Here is a 16,799-nt window from a genome sequence, read left to right as displayed (position 1 = left end):
ATATTCAAAAGAACTGAAAGCAGGGTCTCAGAGATATTTTCACACCCATGCTCATAATAGCACTATTCACAATAGCTAAGAGGTGGAAGCAACCCTGATATCCATGGACAGATGGATGAATGGATAAACAAACTGTGGTATATACATGCATCAGAATATTATTCAGCCTTAAAAAGTAAGGAAATCCATCACATGCTACAACATGGATGAACCTTGAGGACATTATGCTAAGTGAAATAACCCAGTTACAGACAAATACTGTAAGATTCCACTTATGTGAGGTACCTAGAGTAGTCAAATTCATAGAACCAGAAAGTAGAATGGTGGTTAGAGGGGTGTGGTGTGGTGGGAAAGGGGAGTTGTTTTCTAATGGGTATAGATATAGGTTCATGTTTGCAAGATGAAAGTTCTCAAGATCTGTTTCACAACAATGTGAATATACTTAACATACTAAATTGTATACTTAAAAGTGGATGAGATGGTAAATTTTGTTATATGTTTTTAACACAATTAAAGGGGGGAATGATATATTTCAGAGTTTAAAATAAATATTTTCCCTAAATGAAAGCTATCAATAAACTTAGACTAGACAATTGTTTAATTTTAAATCTACAGAATAAATAGTAGAGCCTACATTTTGGCCACATGATGTCGCTGTCTACTACAGTGTATTCTGTAGGAAGAAAAATACCCAGGGCCCTCTTGTCACTCCAGAGAGACAGAACAATAAGAGAAGCAGCAGGACTTGAGCAGAGACTAGAGGACAATATTTAAAATTTTGCAAAATATGATATTCTAATTTGATCAACTCGCTGAGTATTGGTGATGGTGTCTTCTAAGAGTAGGGGCGGAGAGGTCGGGTGTCTGCTGCTCTCGCTTCTGCTCCTCGCTGCAGGGGAGGCCAGGAGCAGCCAGGTCCACTACTCCGTCCCCGAGGAGGCCAAACACGGCACCTTCGTGGGCCGCATCGCCCAGGACCTGGGGCTGGAGCTGGCGGAGCTGGTGCCGCGCCTGTTCCGGCTGGCGTCCAAAGGCCGCGGGGACCTTCTGGAGGTAAATCTGCAGAATGGCATTTTGTTTGTGAATTCTCGGATCGACCGGGAGGAGCTGTGCGGGCGGAGCGTGGAGTGCAGCATCCACCTGGAGGTGATCGTGGACCGGCCGCTGCAGGTGTTCCATGTGGAGGTGGAAATAAAGGATATTAATGACAATCCGCCAGTATTTCCAGTGACAGTAAAGACTATCCGGTTTCACGAATCGAGGCTGCTTGACTCGCGGTTTCCTCTAGAGGGGGCGTTTGATGCAGATGTCGGAGTAAATGCTCTTCTCTCCTACAAGCTCAGCTCCAGTGAGTTTTTCTTTCTAGATATACAGACAAATGATGAACTAAGCCAGTCTTTGTCTCTTGTGCTGAGGAAATCTCTGGACAGAGAGGAAACTGCTGAGATTAATTTGTTACTGGTGGCTACTGATAGGGGCAAACCTGAGCTCACAGGCACCGTTCAATTGCTTATTAAGGTATTAGATGTGAATGACAACGAACCTACTTTTGACCAATCAGTTTACAAAGTACAATTGTTAGAGAACATCGCAAAGGGATCCTTGGTGATTAAATTAAATTCTTCTGATGCAGATGAAGGATCAAACAGCGAGATTGTGTATTCATTTAGTAGTGATGTGTCCCCCAATATAAAGACCAAGTTCAAAATAGATCCCAGCTCAGGGGAAATCAGAACTAAGGGACAATTAGATTATGAAGAAGTGAAATCTTATGAGATTCAAGTCATTGCGTATGACAACGGGACTCCACCAATGTCTGGGCACTGTAAAATTTCAGTAAAACTTGTGGACATCAATGATAACACACCAGAAGTCTCAATCACGTCTCTTTCACTTCCCATCCGAGAGGATGCTCCGCTGGGAACAGTCATCGCCCTCATCACGGTGTCTGACCGCGACTCCGGTGCCAACGGGCAGGTGACCTGCACCCTGACCCCCCATGACTTCTTCAAACTGGTGTCCACGTTCAAGAATTACTATTCGCTGGTGCTGGACAGCGCCCTGGATCGCGAGAACCTGGCGAACTATGAGGTGGTGGTAAAAGCACGGGACGCGGGCTCGCCTTCCCTGTCGGCCACAGCCAGCGTGTCCGTGGAGGTGGCCGACGTGAACGACAACGCGCCCGCGTTCGCGCAGCCCGAGTACACGGTGTTGGTGAAGGAGAACAACCCGCCCGGCTGCCACATCTTCACGGTGTCGGCGCGGGACGCGGACGCTCAGGAGAACGCGCTGGTGTCCTACTCGCTGGTGGAGCGGAGGGTGGGCGAGCGAGCGCTGTCGAGCTACGTGTCGGTGCACGCGGAGAGCGGCAAGGTGTACGCGCTGCAGCCGCTGGACCACGAGGAGCTGGAGCTGCTGCAGTTCCAGGTGAGCGCGCGCGACGCGGGCGTGCCGCCTCTGGGCAGCAACGTGACGCTGCAGGTGTTCGTGCTGGACGAGAACGACAACGCGCCCGCGCTGTTGCTGCCCGGGCCGGGCGGCGGGGCGGACGTGCTGAGCCAGCTGGTGGCTCGGTCGGTGGGCGCGGGCCACGTGGTGGCGAAGGTGCGCGCGGTGGACGCGGACTCGGGCTACAACGCGTGGCTGTCGTACGAGCTGCAGCCGGCGGCGGGTGGCGCGCGCAGCCCGTTCCGCGTGGGGCTGTACACGGGCGAGATCAGCACGACGCGCGCCCTGGACGAGGCGGACGCGCCGCGCCATCGCCTGCTGGTGCTGGTGAAGGACCACGGCGAGCCGGCGCTGACGGCCATGGCCACCGTGCTGCTGTCGCTGGAGGACAGCGGTCAGGCGCCCAAGGCCTCTTCGCGGGCGTCGACGGGCGCCGCTGGCGCGGAGGCCGCTCTGGTGGATGTGAACGTGTACCTGATCATCGCCATCTGCGCGGTGTCCAGCCTGTTGGTGCTCACGCTGCTGCTGTACACGGCGCTGCGGTGCTCGGCGCCGTCCAGCGAGGACGCGTGCGGGCCCGGGAAGCCCACGCTGGTGTGCTCCAGCGCGGTGGGGAGCTGGTCTTACTCGCAGCAGAGGCGGCAGAGGGTGTGCTCTGGGGAGGGGCCGCCGAAGGCAGATCTCATGGCCTTCAGCCCCAGCTTACCTCAAGGTCCAGACTCAGCAGAAGAAAGGCAACAACTCTCGGAATCAGAACAGTTCGGAAAGGTGAGTCTTTTAATTTTTTTTTCTGTCGGCTCTAAAATTGTTCTATTTTCTTTGTTCTCTATGATTCTATTAATTTTTAAAATTAATTATTATTGGAGTACGGTTGTTTTACAACGTTGTGTTAGCCTCCACTGCACAACAAAATGAATCAGCCATACACATTCTATTATTTTGATTCATAGCTCTGCTTTCATTTTGTATCATTATCTTGTACAATATATGGTGTGAATTAGAAATCAATTTCTTGCATTGAGAAGAATTTAAATGCTTTTCTTATTTTTACATTTTGGATTTTCCTTAATTAAATCTTGCCATGAAAAATAGGATTAAAGTATTGAGAAAACACTTCAGCAAAATTTGAAAACTTAACATTACGTGTAAATATTTTTTCTCAAATTAAAAAATCACAATTGGAAAAAATTTAAAGAGGATGATTATGGAATACATATTTTCAATTTACACCATCCATTCTGTCAGAATATGTTGGGAATTTCCTAAATTATTCTTTTGATTAAGAATTCATTTATCGGGCTTCCCTGGTGCCGCAGTAGTTGAGTCCGCCTGCCGATGCAGGGGACACGGGTTCGTGCCCCGGTCCGGGAAGATCCCACATGCCACGGAGCGGCTGGTTCCGTGAGCCATGGCTGCTGAGCCTGCGCGTCCGGAGCTTGTGCTCCGCAACGGGAGAGGCCACAATAGTGAAAGACCCGCGTACCGCAAAAAAAAGAAAAAAAAAAGAATTCATTTATCTTCATCTGTTTATTCAACAGTTAATATGTTAGTTTTTCTTTTCGTGTATTTTAAAGCAGCCTGAACAGATTTTTAACGCCTAGCATCCAAAGTATATATCATAACTCATTACAACACATGACATCACTTAGAAATCATTGCTAATCTTAGGTATGTCTTTCAGTAGTAAAAAGATTTCACATTTGCAAAATCCTTAGAGTTTTAAGGCACAGTAGAGAGTTTATTGAGAAAAAATATCTCCCTCAATTTTGTTTAATTAAAAAAAATTTGTTTTTAAAGTCACATTGTGGGGTGGCCAGGTGGTGGGACTTTTTCTTCATACAAGTGGAGAGTACTTTAACCCAGTCTTTATGTTAGTGGGGGTGCTTAGTCACGCTTAAAGTATATCACTGGACTAATGTATGCAGACCTCCCACTGTGCAGAGATTGACCACCTTCCTTTGGTACCACACACTATGCCCATGATAACATTTTCCAAGACTGAGCTCACTTAATTTCACCTGGCAGCAACTATATTCCTAATGATGTTGGGAGTTTTTCCAAAAGGCAAAGACTGGCATTGAATGACTACATTTTCATTGGTAACTACTATGTTGGGTAATTAAAACACTAAACTTGATGAGTAAATAAGTAAATGTTATACTTGGAAGGGAAATTAAAAACACTTTTTTTTTCAACAAAAGGAAGATGTCTTGGGGTGAAATTACTGTCTTCTACTACTCTTTTGTCGTTACTTATTTGCTGGTTTATTTCCTCCCAAATGATGAATTGATGAATCATGAAATAACTTCCACTAAGTGATCTTAGCTTTAGCCATTTCACAGATAGGCCAGAATATCAATTTCTATCTGGGATCTGCTATTAAAGGAATTGAGGAGTTTGGTGGGGAAATACTGAACTTTATTTAAGGATAATCTGTTCCTGTGGGAAATATATTAGTGCCTTAGAGTTGATAAGCCTCAAAATACAGTGAATATATATTTCCTGGGAATCAGAAAAGTTCATCTGAGGCTTTACAGAGAAAAACAAATGGCTGAAGCTCTTTCTTGGGATGAGTCATCCCACCTAGAGTACTATAGCTACTCACCACCTTCTTGAGACTAGTGTACAGAAAGTGTGAATGGTCAGATGGAATCTGTCCTACTGGAAGTCTGGCTACTACATTTCTACTCTAGGTAAATGGTAAGATTTAAAATTATATCCAGGTGTGCCCATATCTCCAGGAGTCACAATACATCACTGTATAAATTCTTGATTTCTTATTCCTTATTTACATTTTCTTGATTCAGTTGCCAAAAGAGATGTCTAAGTGAGAGTAGATATTATTCACTGATACCTTAACCACACATTAGCACAACTTTAAACTCATATAATTCCTTTAGTATTAACTTCATCTCATAATAATCATTATGGAATCTACTCTGTTATAAATTCCCTGTGCCATTCCAATTTGCAGATAGTATACTCTTAAATGTCATGAAATGTGAAGTATTACAGTAAGTTGTGAAAGCCATCTCAATATGAAGTCCATGATATTTAAAACTTTTTAATTTTGTCTCTCATTTTAAAACTAGCTACTACCTTTCAAGATCCATCAAAGCACTAACTGGCATATTGATATCTTAATTATTTCCTAGATATACTCTTTTCCAAAATAATTCTTAAATGTTTACTTTTTAAAAAAAGATTTCTTGATGTGGACCATTTTAAAGTCTTTATTGAGTTTGTTACAATATTGCTTCTGTTTTTTATGTTTTTGGTTTTTTGGTGCCGAGGCATGTGGGATCTTAGCTCCCCGACCAGGGATCAAACCCACACCCCCTGCATTGGAAGTCTTAACCATTGGTCCACCAGGGAAACCCATTAAATGTTTACTTCTTTTTCATGAACTAGTACAAGAGAATCAATTAGAAATTATCTGTTTGATATCAACAAATATCATTAATGTAACTTACCTCTTTACTTATATTCTTGAGAAAGTTAATTTAAAATATTCACTTATTTATACATTAAAATTTAATTGATAATTTATTCTATTCTAAATGTGAATGATAAAATATGAGTAAGTTGCAATGCAGTCTTGCATTCAATGAGTACATGGAAAACCTGGTATGAAAACTTTTCTCCTAATATTTAAATCAAATTTTTGTTTGTTTGTTTTTGGCTGCACCCTTGGCAGTGGAAGCACGGAGTCCTAACCACTGGAGCACCAGGGAATTCCCTTAAAGCACACGTTTGATTTCATTTAAAAAGAGTAGGACTATAAGCAAAAATCTGGGCATTCTCTTACCTCTCTAAATTCAACCTCTTCCTATGAATTTTCTTTGCTCAGCTTCCAAATGCTCAGAGAATGCATGCCTTTTACTAACTTTACAGAGACATTTAGTATATTTCATTGCCTAGTCTTACATGTATTGAGTGAGTCATATTCCAAAGTTACTTTTCTCTCTTTAATAATTGGTTAAACACCAATTATTACAAGTAACAACTTTTTAACAAACTGGAATCCAGAAATTCATCCAGAGTGGAGATTATTAAAAACAGAATCATTTCATATTGTGAACATGTTAAGATATACAGGTAAATTGAAATGTACAAGTGATGTGTAAATTTAAAAAACTAATATACTTTTCCTTGGTATGATGTGAATATAACAAATATCCAAACACACAGTGTTTTCATGCAACAAAAACCAAATTTACAGAATAACTGCACTGTAAAAGACTGACTTGTGGCATCTTTATGTAAACAGTTGAGACAGCTAACAAAGATGCAGTTGTTGGATAAAGGACACAGGAGTGGTTCGTAGACATTCTACAAAGTAAGAAACATATTTTATAAATTAACGATTGCCATAGTAATGTAGAAGTAAAATTTTCAAGGTCTGTTGTTTTGATGGTTACAAATATCAAAGACTCGATTTTTCTGTAAAATGTAGACTTTGTGGCCAAGTGGTTAATGTCATGAGTCTTGAATCATATTGAGATCCTACTCAACATCACCAGTTAATATTACTTTTAAGTTACTTAACCTGTATGCATTTCCACTTCACTGTTTGTAAAAAGTGAATCATATTAATACCTACCTCAGAGGTTGTTGTGAGAATTTAATGGGCTAACCCTATTAAAACAAATGAAATAGTACGTGTCACATCGGAAATATTTCCAAAAGATGTCCACTACTGTTATAATAGTAATCACTATTTTACTATATTTAACTATATGCCATGGATTGGCCTAATTTAAAGTCATGAATTAGCATAAAAGTTCTAAGGATATATTTTGATAAAATATGAAGACTTTGAGGAGTGCTCGAAGGAAATTACAGGGAAAAAAAATGGGGGAAAGTTCAATGGAAGGAAAAAAAGGTAAATACATTTATTTAATACTTACACATTTAGCCACATGATGTCGCTGTCTACCGCAAGGTATTTCACCACAAAAGATATGCAGCATTTATTACGTACTAAGATGCTGGTTTTCCTCACCATCTCTTAAATACGTGCACGGAATGATTAAGAAATGAAAAATAAGGAACTAGAAATATTTAAAAATTTTTGATCGATGCAAAAGCGACCCAATATTTGGAAAAACGCTTGCAATGGTATTTTTCTGGAGAGAAGGTCAGGGAGTCTGGCGACTACTGCTTTCGGTTCTGCACCTCCTATTCTGGGAGGCAGGGAGCGGCCAGGTCCATTACTCTGTCTCCGAGGAGGCCAAACACGGCACCTTCGTGGGCCGCATCGCCCAGGACCTGGGGCTGGAGCTGGCGGAGCTGGTGCCGCGCCTGTTCCGGGTGGCGTCCAAAGGCCGCGGGGACCTTCTGGAGGTAAATCTGCAGAATGGCATTTTGTTTGTGAATTCTCGGATCGACCGGGAGGAGCTGTGCGGGCGGAGCGTGGAGTGCAGCATCCACCTGGAGGTGATCGTGGACCGGCCGCTGCAGGTGTTCCATGTGGAGGTGGAGGTGAAGGACATTAACGACAACCAGCCGGTTTTTCCAATGGCAGTAAAAAATTTGTTTATTTATGAATCCCGGCCGCCTGGTTCTCGGATTCCGCTAGAGGGCGCATCAGATGCAGATATCGGAGCTAATTCGCTATTGACCTACACTCTTAACTCCAATGAATATTTTACCTTGGATGTTAAAAGAAATTATGTGGAAATTAAATCCCTTGGACTTGTGCTGAAAAAACTTTTAGATCGAGAGGTCACTCCTGAGCATCACTTACTTATAACAGCAGTTGATGGTGGGAAACCAGTACTCACTGGTACTATTCAACTGAAGATCACCGTTGTAGATGTAAACGACAATGCCCCAGAGTTTGAGAGCACGATCTACAAAGTCAGATTATTTGAAAATGCACCAAACGGTACCCTAGTAGTGACTGTTAACGCCTCTGATTTGGATGAAGGGATAAATAAGGACATTGTGTATTCTTTCAATACAGACATGTCAGCAGATACTTTGTCGAAATTCCACATAGACCCTGTTAATGGATACATCAGTGTAAAGGGTAACATAGATTTCGAGTTCACTAAGTTATATGAAATCCAGGTAGAAGCAACAGATAAAGGAAATCCCCCAATGGCAGATCACTGCACGGTTGTAGTGGAAATTTTGGACACCAACGATAATGTACCTGAGTTGGTTGTCAAATCACTCTCTTTACCTGTATTAGAAGATGCTCCACTAGGAACGGTAATCGCTCTGATCAGCGTTTCCGACGGCGATTCCGGTGCCAACGGGCAGGTGACCTGCACCCTGACTCATGATGTACCCTTCAAGCTGGTGTCCACCTTCAAGAATTACTATTCGCTGGTGCTGGACAGCGCCTTGGATCGCGAGAGTATGGCCAACTATGAGGTGGTGGTGACCGCGAGGGACGGGGGCTCGCCTTCCCTGTCGACAACGGCCAGCGTGTCCGTGGAGGTGGCCGACGTCAACGACAACGCGCCCGCGTTCGCGCAGCCCGAGTACACGGTGTTGGTGAAGGAGAACAACCCGCCCGGCTGCCACATCTTCACGGTGTCGGCGCGGGACGCGGACGCTCAGGAGAACGCGCTGGTGTCCTACTCGCTGGTGGAGCGGCGGGTGGGCGAGCGAGCGCTGTCGAGCTACGTGTCGGTGCACGCGGAGAGCGGCAAGGTGTACGCGCTGCAGCCGCTGGACCACGAGGAGCTGGAGCTGCTGCAGTTCCAGGTGAGCGCGCGCGACGCGGGCGTGCCGCCTCTGGGCAGCAACGTGACGCTGCAGGTGTTCGTGCTGGACGAGAACGACAACGCGCCCGCGCTGCTGCTGCCCGGGCCGGGCGGCGGGGCGGACGCGCTGAGCCAGCTGGTGGCTCGGTCAGTGGGCGCGGGCCACGTGGTGGCGAAGGTGCGCGCGGTGGACGCGGATTCGGGCTACAACGCGTGGCTGTCGTACGAGCTGCAGCCGGCGGTGGGTGGCGCGCGCAGCCCGTTCCGCGTGGGGCTGTACACAGGCGAGATCAGCACGACGCGCGCCCTGGACGAGGCGGACGCACCGCGCCATCGCCTGCTGGTGCTGGTGAAGGACCACGGCGAGCCGGCGCTGACGGCCACGGCCACCGTGCTGCTGTCGCTGGAGGACAGCGGTCAGGCGCCCAAGGCCTCTTCGCGGGCGTCGTCCGGCGCCGCGAGTGCGGATACGGTGTTAGTGGATGTGAACGTGTACCTGATCATCGCCATCTGCGCGGTGTCCAGCCTGTTGGTGCTCACGCTGCTGCTGTACGCGGCGCTGCGGTGCTCGGCGCCGTCCAGCGAGGGCGCGTGCGGGCCCGGGAAGCCCACGCTGGTGTGCTCCAGCGCGGTAGGGAGCTGGTCTTACTCGCAGCAGAGGCGGCAGAGGGTGTGCTCTGGGGAGGGGCCGCCCAAGGCAGACCTCATGGCCTTCAGCCCCTGTCTTCCACCGGGCCCCATTAGTGGGGATAGAGAAGAGCAGACGGATGTGAAGGTTGATCTTCCTGCTAAGGTGAGTAACTTTTAAAAATCCTTTCAAAACTGTCTTTGTTTTTAATTCTCAACGTTACTACTCCTTTGGAAACATTTTAATAGTTAATTAGTCTTGTTGCTGTCAATAGAGTTTTCAAGGTATTGGTTTTGTGGTTAAAGTGTTTGAATTTCTTGTGACTAATGGCTTTGAACCGAATCAGCAATAAATGGTAAGACCCATACTTGCAGGTTTTTAAAAGTCGCTGTAGAATTATTTTATTGCTACAAATCTGGATAGAAACAAAATATATTTTCCAGGGTAAATTGAATTGATTAGAATATTTGACTTAAACTGTGGTATGCTAATACCTGCACAATGCTTCAGTAACTTATGACACTTTTTATTGGAAATTCCTACTGGATGTTAGTCCAAATGTCACTGACACTCTTCCTTTTTATTATGCTTTTACATATTCAGTTTCAAGCATTAGATTATTAAGCCTGTTGTCTCCTATAGAGCCTCTTTTACTCACTTATCCATTTATCTGTATTCTCAGTTCCTTCTTTCTACTTGAACATGATTGTTTTAATTTTTGTGTTCACATTTGGCAATACTGTGTATTGTTGCTAGTTTTCCAATTGGGTTAAAAAAAAGTTAGAATAATAAATTTATTGCTTTTAGAATTGTATCATTTTCTCTCTTCTGTTTCTCACTACTTTTTATTAGTAAACATTAAGAAATCAATAGGAAGTGAAATTTTAATACTCTCTTTAGTATATCATAATTTAGAAAATATTGCGTTTGAAAGAATATTATTAATCTTGTTAAGAAATATTATTTTCTATCTGAACAGTGTAGAGAAAAATACTGTATACCTCATTTTAAAACTATTCAATTAGCAAAACTTATTTATTATTAACCTCTTTTACATGTAGTATTAATGATGCTAATGTCCAAAAAATTCAATAAGTCAATGTTATTACTGGTGACCCTCCTCTGAATACCAACCTATTAATGTGTGTCATGTAGCAAGTACAAAGTTCCAAATAACTGGAAGTGAAATTATTTTCCATTCATTCCCCTATTTGGTATTTGGTCAGTTACCCTAGTAAATAGTTGGTCTCCCATTGAAGTTTCTTTGCCACTGGAAACCAAAGCTTAGGTATGTTAGTGACTGGAGAATGGGCAAGTATTCTAAACCATTAGAGACAAAAATGAAGATATCAACCTTGCTCCGGTGTATTCCATTCTAATTGTGTGGAATACTTTTCCACACAAGTTATGTACTACAACTTCCTACTTCCTTGTTCAAGTTTCCTTGGTGAAACCTGATTAATACTCAATTACATTGTGGGATAGGCCAACATATAAAATACATAATCCTCCTTTTTTCCACTTCCATTTCCTCTTTCTGGCACTGTCCTTTGTGGCCTCCTGTCCATCAAGTATGAGCCACAGCATGTCCAACCTCAGTTCACTATTTATTTTATTAGGCATCATTTTCATCCTATTGTGAATAATAGGGCCATCCAGAGTTCTTGTCTTCCAGGATGTGGGACTTCAGTCTTCAAATCCAGCTCCCCTCTTCAATTTCTTTTTTTTTTAGTACAAATGGGCATATAGTTTTATTTTTTAAATAAATTTATTTATTTTTGGCTGCGTTGGGTGTTTGTTGCTGCGCACGGGCTTTCTCTAGTTGCGGCGAGTGGGGGCTACTCTTTGTTACGGTGTGCAGGCTTCTTATTATGGTGGCTTCTCTTGTTGCGGAGCACGCTGTGCTCTAGACATGCGGGCTTCAGTAGTTGTGGCACGTGGGCTTCGTAGTTGTGGCTCACAGGCTCTAGAGCACAGCCTCAGTAGTTGTGGTGCACAGGCTTAGTTGCTCCCTGGACCAGGGCCCGAACCCGTGTCCCTGAATTGGCAGGCGGATTCTTAACCACTGTGCAACCAGGGAAGTCATCCTCTTCAACTTCTTGACTAACATGATTCTCAGCTAATAAGACATTTTAAAGACCTTTGAGTTCTTCCCTTTAGAGATGTGTTGTCTCTATACCCGTTAAATAGTGAATAGCTCCCAAATAAATATCCTTTCTATTCTTTTGCATACCTCATCTATGCATTTAATTACTTGCAAAATAAAGTAAATGGACAGGGAGTCCTTTTCACTTCCTTTCAGTGTGTTTGATACTAATCCTTTTGCACAAATCTGCAGTTTGGGTACTGGAACAGTGAAACTACTTTGATTTATGTTTTAGTTCAGAAAAAATGGGGGGGCAGTGTGGCTTTTCATAGAATGGGAGCCTAGAGCTATTTTCACTAGATTGATTTTTTTTTTGTCTTAGACAGCTATGGAGTAAGAGGTTTATGAACATAAAAGTCAAAGAAAGTTTTAAAATAGCTACCATCATGTCCTTCTATATTGTTTTGTGTGTGTCAGGAAAATATATTATGCTCTATTATTTGGGAATTCTTTATTGACCATTAGAACTATTAATGTCTCAAAGATCATGATTGCCAAGAACTGGAATGAAAACTAAGCTAAAATCCAGGTTTTCAATATGGAAATTGAAATATACCTTAAGTAGAGCAATGTCTAAGGAAAATATTTTTGTATCTCTGGAAAATTATAGAGGTTGCTGAGATATCATATTTCTTAACTAGCTGCATGACCACCTTAATTTAATGCATTTTATTAAGCAGTTGAAGAAAACCAAACCATTCTATAGTGTAAATGTTCAGCAAATATTCAGTAAGTATTCTGAGCTATTAAACAATTATAACACAAATATTCTTTTTAAAAGTTTATATTTCAAAAATGGAGGATTAGACACACATACCCAAATACCTACAAAAGAGAAATTAATGTAATAAATGTCCCAAGTGATTTTATCTAGATGCTATAGTATAAAAGAAAATGAAGATGCCTGCCCAATTGGCTTAATCATGAAAGTCTTTGTTGGTCAGGGAAGTTTTAACTTGTTATATAATGGGGGAAACTGCTTTGAGAAGAGTTTGGAAATGATGGATATTACTTAGGCAGGGAATGAAATGAGTATATCTGTTTCATGAAAAATGTTATTGGAAGCAGGAAATTGTCCACTTTGACTAAAATATATGAGTGCTGTAGGAGAGGATACAAGTTGAGACATATTAGATCCTGGAGAACAAGCAAGCGTTTATAAACTGTAAGAGACAAAATGAGAATACCCATCTTGCTCATGGGAGGTGAATAGGTTCCATTGAATAAAATTATCTGGAATACTTCCCAACACAAATTATATACCAAAACATCCTGCTTCCTTGTTAAAGCTTCCTTGTCCACAGCAAGGAAGACTTTCAATTAAGTGCTGATGGTCTTTGCTTCCTTTTTCAAACATTTTTGATATTCTCTTTCAATGACTTATTTTGGAGATCAGAGTTTTCCTAGAGCTTAATTCTCGAAATCTTCAACACCGGGAATGTAAAATCCAATGATGAAGAGTGTGTCATCATTAATAACTACCTTTCATCACTCTCAGGAACACACACACACACAAAACCTGTCATGAATTTCCTAACCAACACTTTACCAATTGTATATTTGCAAAGTGCTATGTTAACTACAGTTCGGTCTCTGTAAACACTTAAAACTTCTATGAAAAAAGTATTTCCACTGAAGTGAAAGCTGCTCCTGTGGTGAAACTAAGGATCCCAATAAATCAGTGGTGCAAAATGTGTATCTCAGTGGTGCAAAATGTGTACCCCAGTAGTACAAAATGAGATTCTATTCTCCAAAGGCGGAATGGATGAAAGAATAATTAAGACTTAGAGTATGCATTTCCAGAATCTGTTACTTACGGTTTGGAGCCACATGATGTCGCTCTGTACCATAAAATTGATCCGATAGAGCGAGAAAGAAAGGAAAAAAATCCCTCCTATTCTTACTGTAAAGAAGCTGCATCCACCATCCAGATGCTGAAAAATGGAGGACGCAGTGGGACTGGACTGAACGGTCAGGAGATATCTCTTCATTTTGAAACAAGACCCCCTTCAGGAGAACAAAGCACTGCGGGCTTGAGATGGAGTTTTCCTGGGGAATCGGCCAGGAATACCGGCGTTTGCTGCTCTCACTTCTGTTCCTTGCAACCTGGAAGGTCGGGAGCGGCCAGGTCCGCTACTCCGTCCCGGAGGAGGCCAAACATGGCACCTTCGTGGGCCGCATCGCCCAGGACCTGGGGCTGGAGCTGGCGGAGCTGGTGCCGCGTCTGTTCCGGGTGGCGTCCAAAGGCCGCGGGGACCTTCTGGAGGTAAATCTGCAGAATGGCATTTTGTTTGTGAATTCTCGGATCGACCGGGAGGAGCTGTGCGGGCGGAGCGCGGAGTGCAGCATCCACCTGGAGGTGATCGTGGACCGGCCGCTGCAGGTGTTCCACGTGGAGGTGGAGGTGAAGGACATAAACGACAATCCTCCTGTGTTCCCGGGAACACAAAAGAATCTGTTTATGGCTGAATCCAGGCCGCTTGACTCTCGGTTTCCACTAGAGGGCGCTTCCGATGCAGACATTGGGGCCAACGCTCTGCTGACTTACACACTGAGCCCCAGTGACTATTTCTCGCTGGAAAAACCATCCTATGAAGAGCGAGTAAAACGTCTTGGGTTAGTATTAAGGAAACCTTTAGACAGAGAAGAAGCCCCGGAGATTTTTTTAGTGCTTACCGCCTCTGATGGCGGCAAACCTGAGCTAACTGGCACCGTTCAGTTACTCGTCAAAGTGCTGGACGCCAACGACAACGCCCCAGCTTTCGACAGAACACTCTATGAAGTGAAATTACTGGAAAATGTTCCTAATGGAACGTTGGTAATTAAACTTAACGCCTCAGATTTAGACGAAGGCTTGAATGGGAATATTACATATTCATTCTCAACTGATATTTTACCAAATGTGAAATCCAAGTTCTACATAGATCCAATTACTGGAGAAATTATGGTAAAGGGATATATCGATTTTGAAGAAAGCAAATCCTATGAAATTCTTGTAGAGGGCATTGATAAGGGGCAGCCCCCACTTTCTGGCCATTGTACAGTTATGGTGGAAGTTGGCGACACCAACGATAATGTCCCAGTAATGGAATTCAAGTCCTTGTCCCTCCCAATTAGGGAAGACGCTCCACTGGGCACCGTCATCGCCTTGATAAGTGTGTCCGACCTTGACTCCAGTGTCAATGGGCAAGTGACTTGCACCCTGTCGCCCAGTGTTCCCTTCAGGCTGGTGTCCACCTTCAAGAATTACTATTCGCTGGTGCTGGACAGCGCCTTGGATCGCGAGAGTGTGGCGAACTATGAGGTGGGGGTGACCGCGAGGGACGGGGGCTCGCCTTCCCTGTCGGCCACAGCCAGCGTGTCCGTGGAGGTGGCCGACGTGAACGACAACGCGCCCGCGTTCGCGCAGCCTGAGTACACGGTGTTCGTGAAGGAGAACAACCCGCCCGGCTGCCACATTTTCACGGTGTCGGCGCGGGACGCGGACGCTCAGGAGAACGCGCTGGTGTCCTATTCGCTGGTGGAGCGGCGGGTGGGCGAGCGAGCGCTGTCGAGCTACGTGTCGGTGCACGCGGAGAGCGGCAAGGTGTACGCGCTGCAGCCGCTGGACCACGAGGAGCTGGAGCTGCTGCAGTTCCAGGTGAGCGCGCGCGACGCGGGCGTGCCGCCTCTGGGCAGCAACGTGACGCTGCAAGTGTTCGTGCTGGACGAGAACGACAACGCGCCCGCGCTGTTGCTGCCTGGGCCGGGCGGCGGGGCGGGCGCGCTGAGCCAGCTGGTGGCGCGGTCGGTGGGCGCGGGCCACGTGGTGGCGAAGGTGCGCGCGGTGGACGCGGACTCGGGCTACAACGCGTGGCTGTCGTACGAGCTGCAGCCGGCGGTGGGTGGCGCGCGCAGCCCGTTCCGCGTGGGGCTGTACACGGGCGAGATCAGCACGACGCGCGCCCTGGACGAGGCGGACGCGCCGCGCCATCGCCTGCTGGTGCTGGTGAAGGACCACGGCGAGCCGGCGCTGACGGCCACGGCCACCGTGCTGCTGTCGCTGGAAGACAGCGTTCAGGCGCCCAAGGCCTCTTCGCGGGCGTCGACGGGCGCCGCTGGCGCGGAGGCCGCTCTGGTGGATGTGAACGTGTACCTGATCATCGCCATCTGCGCGGTGTCCAGCCTGTTGGTGCTCACGCTGCTGCTGTACACGGCGCTGCGGTGCTCGGCGCCGCCCAGCGAGGGCGCGTGCGGGCCCGGGAAGCCCACGCTGGTGTGCTCCAGCGCGGTGGGGAGCTGGTCTTACTCGCAGCAGAGGCGGCAGCGGGTGTGCTCTGGGGAGGGGCCGCCCAAGGCAGATCTCATGGCCTTCAGCCCCAGTGTACCTGACTCTGGGGACAGAGAGGATCAGCAGCCAGCAACTGAGGATTCTCTTTCAAAGGTTAGTGTATAAATATCCTTTATTTACTCTGAAGTCTCATATTCTTTAATTTTAAAAAATTTATTTATTTATTTTTGGCTGCATTTGGTCTTCGTTTCTGCACGCGGGTTTTCTCTAGTTGCGGCTATCGGGGTCTACTCTTCGTTGCGGTGCGCGAGCTTCTCATTGCGGTGCCTTCTTGTTGCGGAGCCCGGGCTCTAGGCACGCGGGCTTCAGTAGTTGTGGCACATGGGCTCAGTAGTTGTGGCGACTGGGCTGTAGAGCGCAGGCTCAGTAGTTGTGGCAACCGGGCTTACCTGCTCCGTGGCATGTGGGATCTTCCCGGACCAAGGCTCCAACCCGTGTTTGCCGCACTGGCAGGCGGATTCTTAACCACTGAGCCACCAGGGAAGTCCCTCATATTCTTTAATTCTATCAATTTCTTCTTAATTAAAA

At 45.5% G+C, this 16,799-nt stretch overlaps 1 protein-coding gene across 6 annotated transcripts in view; it reads left to right on the top strand.

The window, feature by feature from the left end:
• Nucleotides 1-705: 705 nt before the first annotated feature.
• LOC101287170 (protocadherin alpha-C2) overlaps nt 706-16,799 on the top strand; it is a 171,023-nt gene continuing 154,929 nt past the window's right edge. Inside the window, exon 1 of one of the 6 annotated variants that reach the window (XM_033406612.2) lies at nt 706-3,216. In XM_033406612.2, coding sequence (XP_033262503.2) covers nt 826-3,216 — 2,391 coding nt within the window. In that variant the 5' untranslated portion in view covers nt 706-825. Of the gene's footprint in view, nt 3,217-7,384; nt 9,961-13,711; nt 16,365-16,799 lie in introns of those variants that run through there. The other 5 variants (XM_049708639.1, XM_049708644.1, XM_049708642.1 and 2 more) reach the window with 5 other exon arrangements.

Source organism: Orcinus orca, chromosome 3 (assembly GCF_937001465.1).
Source record: "Orcinus orca chromosome 3, mOrcOrc1.1, whole genome shotgun sequence".
Lineage (NCBI taxonomy): Eukaryota > Metazoa > Chordata > Mammalia > Artiodactyla > Delphinidae > Orcinus > Orcinus orca.
Note: the sequence above shows the minus strand (reverse complement) of the source record. Positions and strands in the feature narration are given on the sequence as shown.